The following is a 12,889-nucleotide window of genomic DNA, read 5'->3' as shown; positions in this document are numbered from 1 at the left end:
CTCCAAAATGCCTAAAATTGCCCAGCACCGACCATTGCTGCGCAGTGATGGCAGGTGTGTGGTGGCCTTGACAGTACAATTGGGAAAGGAGACACACAGCAAGAGCTAGAGATTGAGAAGTGGTGGATTGCTCTGAGTTCTCAACTGGGTGAGAAAAATATCTCTTGAATGCTAATGAAAATACTACAATCATGTAAATCCTTCTTACAATGTGTATATTAAACTGTGTACTAAAAGTTGTAATCATATAATTTTTATTCTGGTAAATAAACTGTTCTTATGAGTTAACTAAAGTAAACAGACAACACCCTGGTCCAAGAAAATTTGCTGAAATCCACCAACTGTTTCCTTATCTTAATAATAAAAAAAAAATGTGCAAAGTCTACTTCATAATTTGGGAACATGGTGATGCCCAACTGTGATCTGAATGATCTAGTGTGTGTGTGTGTGTGTGTGTGTGTGTGTGAGAGAGAGAGAGAGAGAGAGAGAGAGGTATAAAAAGCTGCAAGCAGGCAGTTCTGAAGCGCATCGGCGAGCTGCTTGAAGAGGGCACATCAAGACTCACCATCTTTGAGAGCATTTTTACTTCATCTCTCCTTAAATCCTTTTTGACCAGAGAGAAGGTGGGAAACAATTTTCTTTCTCTCCCCAAATTATTCTTTAAGTGTCTTTTTAATTCAACTCTGCTGATCCACTGCCTGAGCAATAAAAGAAATTTTAGTTAAAGTTAAAGTGTAATTAAAGAAACTGTGTGGCAGTCTTATCTTCCATCTAAGAAAGCTCGCTCTTCAGAGGAGCAATGTGTTTCCTTGCTTCTAATCTTATAATCTGAGAGCCTTTCCAGATGTTGCTTGAATTTGAATGTACTTGAAACTGGCTTCAATTGTGTGTGGTTTTATATTTTTTGTACTCCTTTTTTTAAAATGATGAGTTCATGACTTGTTTATTTATTTCATTTTATTTCCGTTTTTTTTTTTTTTTTTTTTTTTGCTTCCTTTGGGAATCACTTTATTGCCACTTTTGAAATTAAACTTTAAGGAGGAGCCATGTGTTGTTGATCAGTTTCACACAGTAATGATGACAAGTCTACTAATGTCCCTTTTATTGTCTCTCTCTCAACCAGAAAGATGAAACACACCATAATTATCCTCCTGCTGCTTCTCCTGGGCACCTGCACGGTTACCACCGCTTCAAGTAAATATGATCTTGTGATATTTATGTTGTCTTTGCCATAAAATGATAGATAGATAGATATGATAGATGATAGATAACTTTATTGTCATTCAAGCACACATGATCTCTAAAACCGCCTTTTTTCACTTGCGTAATATCTCAAAAGTCCGACATATCTTGTCTCAGAGTGACGCAGAAAAATTAATCCACGCCTTCGTTACCTCTAGGTTAGACTACTGTAACTCCTTATTATCAGGTTGTACCAACAAGTCATTAAAGACTCTCCAGCTGGTCCAAAACGCTGCTGCACGTGTGCTGACTAGAACTAGGAGAAGAGAACATATTACTCCAATATTGGCTTCTTTACATTGGCTACATGTAGAATCTAGAATAGAATTTAAAAATTCTTCTCCTCACCTATAAAGCGCTTAATGGGCAGGCACCATCTTATCTGAAAGAGCTCATAGTTCCTTATCACCCTGCCAGAGCACTGCGCTCCCAAAATGCAGGTTTATTGGTGGTTCCCAAAATCTCTAAAACTAGATTGGGAGGCAGATCCTTCCAATTCCAGGCTCCCCGTTTGTGGAACAATCTTCCTATCTCAGTACGGAGGGCAGATTCACTCTCTATCTTTAAGAGTAGACTTAAAACTTTCCTTTTTGACAAAGCTTATAGTTAGGGTCGGCCCAGGTTGCCCTGGACCAGCCCTTAGTTATGCTGCTATAGGCCTAGACTGTCGGGGGACTTCATATCATGCTCTGAGCACTTTCCTCTCTTCTGATCATCCTCTAACCCTAACCCTCTTCCTTTCTTCTTCTTCCTGTCCCCCCCATACCCCTTTTTTTTGTGCATGCTTGTTCCAGAGTCCACTGCCCCTTTGCTTTCGTTGTGCTTTTTGTGTCTTGTCTAGGTCAGACTGTCCTGCTCATCCTGGAAGGTCATCCAGCTGCAGATGAGATGGCTAGATGCTGCGTGTCACTTCCATCTAGATTACCTGTTCAGGATACCCTGCTGTTTCTGCTGTTGTCTGCTGTCCCAGTTTGTCCCTATCTCCCTGTCTCTGTCTCCTTGTCTCTCTCTCTCCCCTCCCACCCAACCGGTAGAGGTAGATGACCGTCCACCCTGAGTCTGGTTCTACCTGAGGGTTCTTCCCGTTAAAGGGGAGTTTTACCTTGCCACTGTCGCCAAGAGCATGCTCAGGAGGGAATCTGTTGGGTTTCTTGTTTCTCTACTATAATTTGTAGAGCGTGGTCCTTACCTGCTCTACCTGTAAAGCGTCATGAGATAACTTCTGTTGTGATTTGACGCTACATAAATAAAGTTTGGACATGCATATAAAACAGTGCACTGGAATGAAATTTCGTTGCATTTGGCTCTCAGAAACAGTTAAAAAAATACAATCATCAGCCATAAAAGTGCTTTTGTGTGCATACAATTAAAACATATCTGCAATAAATATCATGCAATAAATATCATGTCATGCTGTGTATCTTTGAAGACAGAGTAGTTGTGTGCACATCCAATCCTGTTTTAGGCCAGGTGCCGGATCATCAGAGGATCCAAACGAGAAAAAAGGAGGAAAATCCACAAACTGAATTGGAGCTCCCAATAAACTGTATAAGGTGTCCACCTGCCACTTGCCATGTCATTACGCTATAGTTGCCTGAGGAAGACTGTAAAACGAAACGTCGTTTTTTAGTCAATAAAGTTTATTGGGAACTCCAATTCAGTGTGCGGATTTTCCTCCTTTTTTTCTCATGCTGTGTATCTTTGACTGCTGGAGAATTACAATCACAGCCTGTGATTATTTAAATAAAATGCACTGGCTGCCTTAATTGGTTTGATTACTGCATCAGAAGTTTTGCAGTTGTGTCAATCTAGTTGCAGCTGTTTCTGTCATAGAGGTCAGTTGGAGGATCGGCTGTGTGCAAAACATGGCTAAATCTACAGTATGCTGGTTAGAAATAAAAGATATGAGGAACATTATTGTGGTGGGTGCATTTTGTCACATTTTAAGAAAAGGCAAACAGGCAAAGGTAGCTTTGTTTCCATATTTAAATTACTGTGACACAGTTACCTGTCTTGTCTTTAGCACCAGCAGCTACCAGCCATTAGCAGCGCCTTGCCATGCGTTGTTTGATACTGTGAAAGTGAGTTAACATTCGGTGACAGATACTACATGATTAGATGAAATGCAGGGTAGGTTTGCAATTTGAAATAACTGTGATCATGGTGCCTAAACAGCAGCTGCAGCAGCACATATTGTTTATACTAGACAGAACCAGCTGTGGCAAGCTACTGAGAAATTAAACAATGACAAATCATCAACTAAATGTATATCTAAATGTATGCCACATTCACAGAAAATCTGGCCTTGCGTGGGAAAGCGACTCAGTCATCAATCAGAGGCGCACCATGGACAGGCTACAGTGCCGCCTCCAATGCCATCGATGGAAACCGCCAATCTCAATTCATGGCTGGATCATGCAGCACTACTGAATATCAGACGAACCCCTGGTGGAGAGTGGACCTGCTGGACTCCTACATTATCACCTCAATCATCATCACAGTCAGAGGAGACTGCTGTGCAGAAGAGACCATTGGGGCAAATATCTACATCTCGGACTCTCCTATTGAAAATCAGAGTCCAAAAAAAGCGTAAGTGAATATAAAGACTCATCAAACAATAAGCATGTGAATAAAAGTGACCACTACTCTTTTTTGAGCTTTTTTTCATCCACAAAAAGTTGTCTGATTGGATGTTCTTGTACTGCACAATCTTTTGTTGCTACTATTCATGTAAGTTGATATGGAGCCGCCTGAAATGAAGCTGTGCCACCTGGCTCACTATGTGTAATAATAACATGTAAACTTGTGAACATGTAAATGAATGTTTCAGTTGACATTAAGGTGAGCTGATAATGATATTTTTGTTCATTTTTGTGTGAACTAGTCCTTTAATCTTAGACATCTTTATGGACTTTTTCCTCTCTCTGTCTTGCAGGGATGGTTCTGTTCCTCAGGTTCCATTGGGCAAGTCTTTCACTCTGGATTTTACCAGCAAAGTGGAGGGACGCTATGTGACTGTGAAAATGGAGGGTCAAAACAAAGTCCTTTCACTCTGCGAAGTGGAAGTCTATGGGTATCCTGCGACTGGTGAGAGTTGTGACATGTTTTGAAATGTCATTAGTGTTGATTTTGGATGGAATGTATGTACAAACTGCAATGAATGAATAAGTTTATTTCGGTCTTAAATCATACAGGATTTTTTTTTTCACCATAACCATTACAAGGAAATAATAATAATACCAAAGGAACATAATCATTTATAGGAGACATGAATTGGGATAAACTGATGAACTGTGGATTTTCACAGTACATATGGTGAGTTTTATAAAACCCACAGATTGTCATGATTTTGATCTGTTGATTTTTGTCACCATGTCCTTTGTGCAGGAGAGAATTTGGCACTCCGAGGACGAGCAACGCAGTCATCAGTGTATCCAGCTGGAATCCCAATGAATGCCATAGATGGGAATCGTGCCAGCCACTGGAACCAAGGCTCCTGCAGTCACACGCAAGACAACTTCAGCCCCTGGTGGCGACTGGACCTGCTCAAAACCTATAAGGTGGTTTCTGTCAGCATCACTAACAGAAATCATGCACCAGAGCGAATCAATGGAGCTGAGATCCGCATCGGAAATTCCCTCGACAACAATGGCAACAACAATCCCAGGTAGTTTATCAGGAATACTGAAAACTGTTACTGGACAATCTTGGCATTCATTTTCAACACAACTCTGTGTCTAGTTCTGAACAACACACCTTTGTGCTACTTCCCAACACAACATGTTCTTATAAAAGCGTGTATAATCACATGCAAACACATCTGAAACGCGTATGGACCAGTGCCTTACTCAAAGACACCTCAGTTGTTGAGAGAGGGAAGAGCATTTCTCCTTCGCTTCACTTTTCTTTCCCTGATCACAAGACCATTTCTCTGTCCTTTAAACAACTATTTAAAAATATTTGTACTTTTTAAAACAGTAACATTGTTAACTTCTACATAAATATCATAAAATATAAATCCAAAAACATCTATAGCATCATGTAAGAGAATAAAACCAAGGTTTACCCACAACATGTTCAGTAATGTTGTGTTCAGAAGTGGCACAAACACAAACATATCAGTCACATGATTGAATGTACTGAAACTGAAACGTCTATTTTTGTGTCCATTTGTTCACCTGAACTGTTGGTAACAAAATGATTTCTGCTTCTCCTGGTAGGTGTGCTGTGGTCTCGCACATCGTTGGAGGTGTTACTGAAACCTTCCAGTGTGATGGGATGGAGGGGCGCTACGTCAACATTGTCGTTCCAGGAAGAAAAGAGTTCCTGACCCTGTGTGAGGTGGAGGTGTACGGCCACAGCCTGGACTAGGTCTGAGGAGGCCGAGAAATTCAACACATTCACTTTTTACATTGAGTGATGCTCTCATGCAGGCTCACACTGATTATTGATTAAGCCTCACTTTCTAGATTGTCAATATGAAAACCAGTCATGATGGTAATGATGCCAGGGACAAATATTGCTGTGACAGAGCTGCCTGACTTCTGTGACTTCTTCTTCTACTGACCATGATGTATCATCGTAGAGCTGATGGGTGTTGCAGCATTGGAAAATAAGTGGTACTTATTGTGCAAAATATTTTGGAAGTAAAGGTTAAAGGTGGGTTGAGCACATTGTTTAGCTCTGTCTCAGTTTTCTAGACTTTTCTAGTGAAAGCTGGATTGGAGGTTGATCTTGTTGGTCTACAGCTGCTCTGGACGCAGATATAATGTCATTGGGGTATTTGTGATTTATCTTGATGGTCGAATGCTGTTGGTTCATTGCTTTTGATTCAGTCTGAGATGACTTTTTGAATATTGAACACAGCATTGTTACGAAACACTCTGCTACTGAATAATCAGAATCAGAATCATAATAATCATATTCACTGAAATAAAGGATTCAAGGATTCAAGGATTCAAGGAACTTTATTGTTCCTTTATTGTAACTTTATTTAAATTCTCTTCAGCATGAATGCTACATGTTGTCCTTTTCATTTTATCTTTATTTATTTACTCATTCATTCATTAATTCATAAGATTAGTTGAATAAGGACAATGTAAGTTTATATAGCAACATTTTGCTGATTTAAACACATACATGGAGCTAATGTTAGGTTTCACCTCCTGACCCTTGTTGGGCTTTTTAAGAATGAACATTGGTGGAGAAACATGTCAAGATAAATATTCAGATACAGACGCACATAAGCACATGTGCGCACACACAGACACACACTCACTCTACATACAAATAAACATTCCGGTGAAGGAGAATGTAAAATGCAATACAGAAAAATGCCTGCAGATATTATACAGCCCAGCAAAGTTCTTAAACAATGAATGCAATAAAACATACATACATGTTACATTGTGTAAATAAGACAGCTTTGGAGTTGCTGTAAGATTATTTTCTTATCCACGTCCTCCATCGGCATCAGTGTCATACACCAAGGTGGCCTCATTATGACTGGGCCTCTGCTGGCTCTCTGTCAACAAGGGATAAAGGAACTATCTCCTTGTGGACCAGTGGCTGGTTAAACACTGAGGAGCTGCTGCAGGTAGAGCCAGAGATGGCAGGTATGTGGTGGCCTTGCACAATAGTACAGTACGATTGGGCAAGGAGACACTCAGCAATCAGATCTGATCATGATCTGGTGGAGAGAGAGAGAGAGAGAGAGAGAGAGAGAGAGAGAGAGAGAGAGAGAGAGAGAGAGAGAGAGAGAGAGAGAGAGAAAGAGAGAGAGAGAGAGAGAGAGGTATAAAAAGAGCTGCAAGCAGGCAGTTCTGAAGCGCATCGGCGAGCTGCTTGAAGAGGGCGCATCAAGACTCACCATCTTTGAGTGCATTTTTACTTCATCTCTCCTTAAATCCTTTTTGACCAGAGAGAAGGTGGGAAACATTTTTCTTTCTCTCCCCAAATTATTCTTTAAGTGTCTTTTGATTCAACTCTGCTGATCCACTGCCTGAGCAATAAAAGAAATTTCAGTTAAAGTTAAAGTGTAATTAAAGAAACTGTGTGGCAGTCTTATCTTCCATCAAAGACAGCTCGCTCTTCAGAGGAGCAATGCGTTTCCTTGCTTCTAATCTTATAATCTGAGAGCCTTTCCTGATGTTGTTTGAATTTTAATGTACTTGAAACTGGCTTCAATTGTGTGTTGTTTTATATTTTTTATACTCCTTTTTTTTTTAAATGATGAGTTCATGACTTGTTTTATTTATTTCATTTTATTTCCTTTTTTTTTTTTTTTTTTGTGTTTCCTCTGGGAATCACTTTATTGCCACTTTTGAAATTAAACTGTAAGGAGGAGCCATGTGTTGTTGATCAGTTTCACACAGTAATGATGACAAATCTACTAATGTCCCTTTTTATTGTCTCTCTCTCAACCAGAAAGATGAAACACACCATAATTATCCTCCTGCTGCTTCTCCTGGGCGCCTGCACAGTTACCACTGCTTCAAGTAAATATTATCTTGTGATATTTATGTTGTCTTTGACATAAAATGATAGATAGATAGATATGATAGATGATAGATAACTTTATTGTCATTCAAGCACACATGCATAAAAAACAGTGCACTGGAACGAAATTTTGTTGCATTTGGCTCTCAGAAACAGTTAAAAAAATACAATCATCAGCCATAAAAGTGCTTTTGTGTGCATACAATTAAAACATATCTGCAATAAATATCATGCAATAAATATCATGTCATGCTGTGTATCTTTGAAGACAGAGTAGTTGTGCGCACATCCAATCCTGTTTTAGGCCAGGTGCTGGATGATCAGAGGATCCAAACTAGAAAAAAAGGAGGAAAATCTGCACACTGAATTGGAGCTCCCAATAAACTGTATAAGGTGTCCACCTGCCACTTGCCATGTCATTACTCTATAGTTGCCTGAGGAAGACTGTAAAACGAAACGTCGTTTTTTAGTCAATAAAGTTTATTGGGAGCTCCAATTCAGTGTGCGGATTTTCCTCCTTTTTTTCTCATGCTGTGTATCTTTGACTGCTAGAGAATTACAATCACAGCCTGTGATTATTTAAATAAAATGCACTGGCTGCCTTAATTGGTTTGATTACTGCATCAGAAGTTTTGCAGTTGTGTCAATCTAGTCGCAGCTGTTTCTATCATAGAGGTCAGTTGGAGGATCGGCTGTGTGCAAAACATGGCTAAATCTACAGTATGCAGGTTAGAAATAAAAGATATGAGGAACATTATTGTGGTGGGTGCATTTTGTCCCATTTTAAGAAAAGGCAAACAGGCAAAGGTAGCTTTGTTTCCATATTTAAATTACTGTGACACAGTTAGTTGTCTTGTCTTTAGCACCAGCAGCTACCAGCCATTAGCAGCGCCTTGCCATGTGTTGTTTGATACTGTGGAAGTGAGTTAGCATTCGGTGACAGATACTACATGATTAGATGAAATGCAGGGTAGGTTTGCAACTTGAAATAACTGTGATCATGGTGCCTAAACAGCATCAGCAGCGGTAGCACATATTGTTTATACTAGACAGAACCAGCTGTGGCAAGCTACTGAGAAATTAAACAATGACAAATCATCAACTAAATGTATATCTAAATGTATGCCACATTCACAGAAAATCTGGCCTTGCGTGGGAAAGCGACTCAGTCATCAATCAGAGGCGCACCATGGACAGGCTACAGTGCCGCCTCCAATGCCATCGATGGAAACCGCCAATCTCAATTCATGGCTGGATCATGCAGCACTACTGAATATCAGACGAACCCCTGGTGGAGAGTGGACCTGCTGGACTCCTACATTATCACCTCAATCATCATCACAGTCAGAGGAGACTGCTGTGCAGAAGAGACCATTGGGGCAAATATCTACATCTCGGACTCTCCTATTGAAGATCAGAGTCCAAAAAATGCGTAAGTGAATATAAAGACTCATCAGACAATAAGCATGTGAATAAAAGAGACCACTACTCTTTTTTGAGCTTTTTTTCATCCACAAAAAGTTGTCTGATTGGATGTTCTTGTACTGCACAATCTTTTGTTGTTACTATTCATGTAAGTTGATATGGAGCCACCTGACATGAAGCTGTGCCACCTGGCTCACTATGTGTAATAATAACATGTAAACTTGTGAACATGTAAATGAATGTTTCAGTTGACATTAAGGTGAGCTGATAATGTAGATTTGTAGATTTGTAGATTTATTTATTTTTTTAAAAAGAAAGAAATGGGACAGTACATGTTAATGCACATATAAATGTAAACACGTGAGATTGTAGCCGTGTGGCTAATTTCCATCTCTAGTCCCATTGGCAGGTTGGTGTTGTACAACATTCATTCACAATAACAACAAAACAAAACAACAGAACAAGACAAGACAAACAACATAGTTGATCATAAAACATACAGGCCAAGGCTCAGGGGACCATGCGCATTTCACCACAGCTTAAACACTAAATTAAACACTAAAATTATATGTCGAGGGGCTGGTTAAAGTGCAAAGTGCTAAAGTGTAAAGTGCATTATTGTATTGCAAATTGCCCAAAAAATAGAAAGTGCTATTTTGATTGCCTAATACTCAGTTGCATATTACAATAATCTAATACCAACGATGGTAATTTGTGATACCTAGAGTACCTAGTTATATAGAAGTATAAAGTGCTTGTTGCGTTGCACATTGCCCCAGTGCCTAATTAGTGAAAATTGCACATTACCCGATTACATATTGCAATATATGATGATGAAATATGATGAAATAATGATATTTTTATTCATTTTTGTGTGAACTAGTCCTTTAATCTTAGACATCTTTATGGACTTTTTCCTCTCTCTGTCTCGCAGGGATGGTTATGTTCCTCATGTTCCATTGGGCAAGTCTTTCACTCTGAATTTTGACAGCAAATTGGAGGGACGCTATGTGACTTTGAAAATGGAGGGTCAAAACAAAGTCCTTTCACTCTGCGAAGTGGAAGTCTATGGGTATCCTGCTGTTGTGGCTGGTGAGAGTTTGAGTTGTGACATGTTTTGAAATGTCATTAGTGTTGATTTTCTTCCAGTCAATGGATATTTAACTCATAAGACAAAGTTTTGTGTCTAAATGAAATGTATGTACAAACTGCAATGAATGAATGAGTTTATTTCGGTCTTAAATCATACAGGATTTTTTTTTTTCTTCACCATAACCATTACAAGGAAATAATAATAATACCAAAGGAACATAATCATTTACAGGAGACATGAATTGGGATAAACTGAACAAAAAAAAGTTGCATCTCCAATTTATGAGAAATCAAAAGTTAGTGGGATTGTGGATTTTTAATACATATGGTGAGTTTTATAAAACCCACAGATTGTCATGATTTTGATCTGTTGATTTTTGTCACCATGCCCTTTGTGCAGGAGAGAATTTGGCACTCCGAGGACGAGCAAAGCAGTCATCAGTGTATCCAGCTGGAATCCCAATGAATGCCATAGATGGGAATCGTGCCAGCAACTGGAACGAAGGCTCCTGCAGTCACACGCAATACAACTTCAGCCCCTGGTGGCGACTGGACCTGCTCAAAACCTATAAGGTGGATTCTGTCAGCATCACTAACAGAGATCTTGTACCAGAAAGAATCAATGGAGCTGAGATCCGCATCGGAAATTCCCTCGACAACAATGGCAACAACAATCCCAGGTAGTTTATCAGGAATACTGAAAACTGTTACTGGACAATCTTGGCATTCATTTTCAACACAACTCCGTGTCTAGTTCTGAACAACACACCTTTGTGCTACTTCCCAACACAACATGTTCTTATAAAAGCGTGTATAATCATATGCAAACACATCTGAAACGCGTATGGACCAGTGCCTTACTCAAAGACACCTCAGTTGTTGAGGGAGGGAAGAGCATTTCTCCTTCGCTTCACTTTTCTTTCCCTGATCACAAGACCATTTCTCTGTCCTTTAAACAACTATTTAAAAATATTTGTACTTTTTAAAACAGTAACATTGTTAACTTCTACATAAACATCATAAAATATAAATCCAAAAACATCTATAGCATCATGTAAGAGAGTAAAACCAAGGTTTACCCACAACATGTTCAGTAATGTTGTGTTCAGAAGTGGCACAAACACAAACATATCAGTCACATGATTGAATGTACTGAAACTGAAACGTCTATTTTTGTGTCCATTTGTTCACCTGAACTGTTGGTAACAAAATGATTTCTGCTTCTCCTGGTAGGTGTGCTGTGGTCTCGCACATCGTTGGAGGTGGTACCGAAACCTTCCAGTGTAATGGGATGGTGGGTCGCTACGTCAACATTGTTGTTCCAGGAAGAAGAGAGTACCTGACCCTGTGTGAGGTGGAGGTGTACGGCCACAGCCTGGACTAGGTCTGAGGAGGCTGAGAAAGTCAACATACTCCCTTTTTACATTGAGTGATGCTCTCATGCAGGCTCACACTGATTGCAGTTATTGATTAAGCCTCACTTTCTAGATTGTCAATATGAAAACCAATTATGATGGTAATGATGCCAGGGACAAATATTGCCGCAACAGAGCTGCCTGACTTCTGTGATTCTACTGACCATGATGTATCATCATAGAGCTGATGGGTGTTGCAGCATTGGAAAATAAGTGGTACTTATTGTGCAAAATATTTTGGAAGTAAAGGTTAAAGTTGGGTTGAGCACATTGTTTAGCTCTGTCTCAGTTTTCCAGACTTTTCTAGTGAAAGCTGGATTGGAGGTTGTTCTTGTTGGTCTAGAGCTGCTCTGTATGCAGATATAATGTCACTGGGCTACTTGTGATTTGTCTGGTCTGTGCTTTATGGTCGAATGCTGTTGCTTCGTTGCTTTTGATTCAGTCTGAGATGACTGTTTTCAATATTGAACACAGCATTGTTGCGACACTCTCTGCTGCTGGATAATCATAATCATAATCAAATAATCATATTCGCTGAAATAAATTTTCTTCAAAATGAATGCCACATGTTGTCCTTTTCATTTCATCTTTACTTTTATTTATTTAGTCATTCATTCATTCATTCATTTATTCATTCATTCATAAGATTAGTTGAATGAGGACTGTAAAGGAGGATGTAAATTTATATAGCAAATGGCTTTATAGGGTTAATGTGACATTTGAGTGGGAAAAAGATGATTCCCACAAGGTCTGTGATTCCCGGAGGGTTGGGTGGTAGTTTTATTTAAAGGGCTTTTGGTCATTAATAAGACACAACGTGCATATTTTTGAATATATATTTTTTAAATTTTATTTTATTTTAGAATAGAGTAAAAAGGCCCTTATATTTAGAGTGCTGTATAGTCTACACCTACAGCACTTCGCAGACAGCACTTGCCTCGCACCTGCCTCGTCTGTGTGTGTTTGCCTTTAGGCTGCTGGGCGGAGCTTTTGACTTGCAGGCTGTTCAGTCAGAGCAGAGCTGAAATGATGGAGCAGGTAAGACCCAGAGGACTCCCAAAAGTTCACGGAGGCGTAAAAATGTTTTGGTAAGAATGAGGGGAGCAGTTTGTCTTTGCCAGGAGCTTCATTGGTAAATCTTTCAGAAAACCACTGTTGCAGGTGTACTTAGAGCTGCAGCCCTTATTAAAAAATAAGAATAGAACGTATATTAAATG

At 39.5% G+C, this 12,889-nt stretch overlaps 2 protein-coding genes across 2 annotated transcripts; both read left to right on the top strand.

Annotated features, from left to right (window-relative positions):
• Window positions 1-1,127: 1,127 nt before the first annotated feature.
• Window positions 1,128-5,673, top strand: LOC115373373 (fucolectin-1-like). Its single transcript, XM_030071721.1, has 6 exons — window positions 1,128-1,178; window positions 2,957-2,969; window positions 3,537-3,831; window positions 4,178-4,329; window positions 4,630-4,909; window positions 5,463-5,673. Exons 1-6 carry the CDS (start codon window positions 1,128-1,130, stop codon window positions 5,611-5,613), a joined length of 942 nt encoding a protein of 313 aa, XP_029927581.1. The 3' UTR covers window positions 5,614-5,673.
• A 1,929-nt stretch (window positions 5,674-7,602) lies between these two features.
• Window positions 7,603-11,782, top strand: LOC115373372 (fucolectin-7-like). Its single transcript, XM_030071720.1, has 5 exons — window positions 7,603-7,739; window positions 8,878-9,172; window positions 10,100-10,257; window positions 10,658-10,937; window positions 11,491-11,782. Exons 1-5 carry the CDS (start codon window positions 7,619-7,621, stop codon window positions 11,639-11,641), a joined length of 1,005 nt encoding a protein of 334 aa, XP_029927580.1. The 5' UTR covers window positions 7,603-7,618; the 3' UTR covers window positions 11,642-11,782.
• The last annotated feature ends 1,107 nt before the right edge of the window (window positions 11,783-12,889 follow it).

Source organism: Myripristis murdjan, chromosome 16 (assembly GCF_902150065.1).
Source record: "Myripristis murdjan chromosome 16, fMyrMur1.1, whole genome shotgun sequence".
In the NCBI taxonomy this organism is placed as follows: domain Eukaryota; kingdom Metazoa; phylum Chordata; class Actinopteri; order Holocentriformes; family Holocentridae; genus Myripristis; species Myripristis murdjan.
Note: the sequence above shows the minus strand (reverse complement) of the source record. Positions and strands in the feature narration are given on the sequence as shown.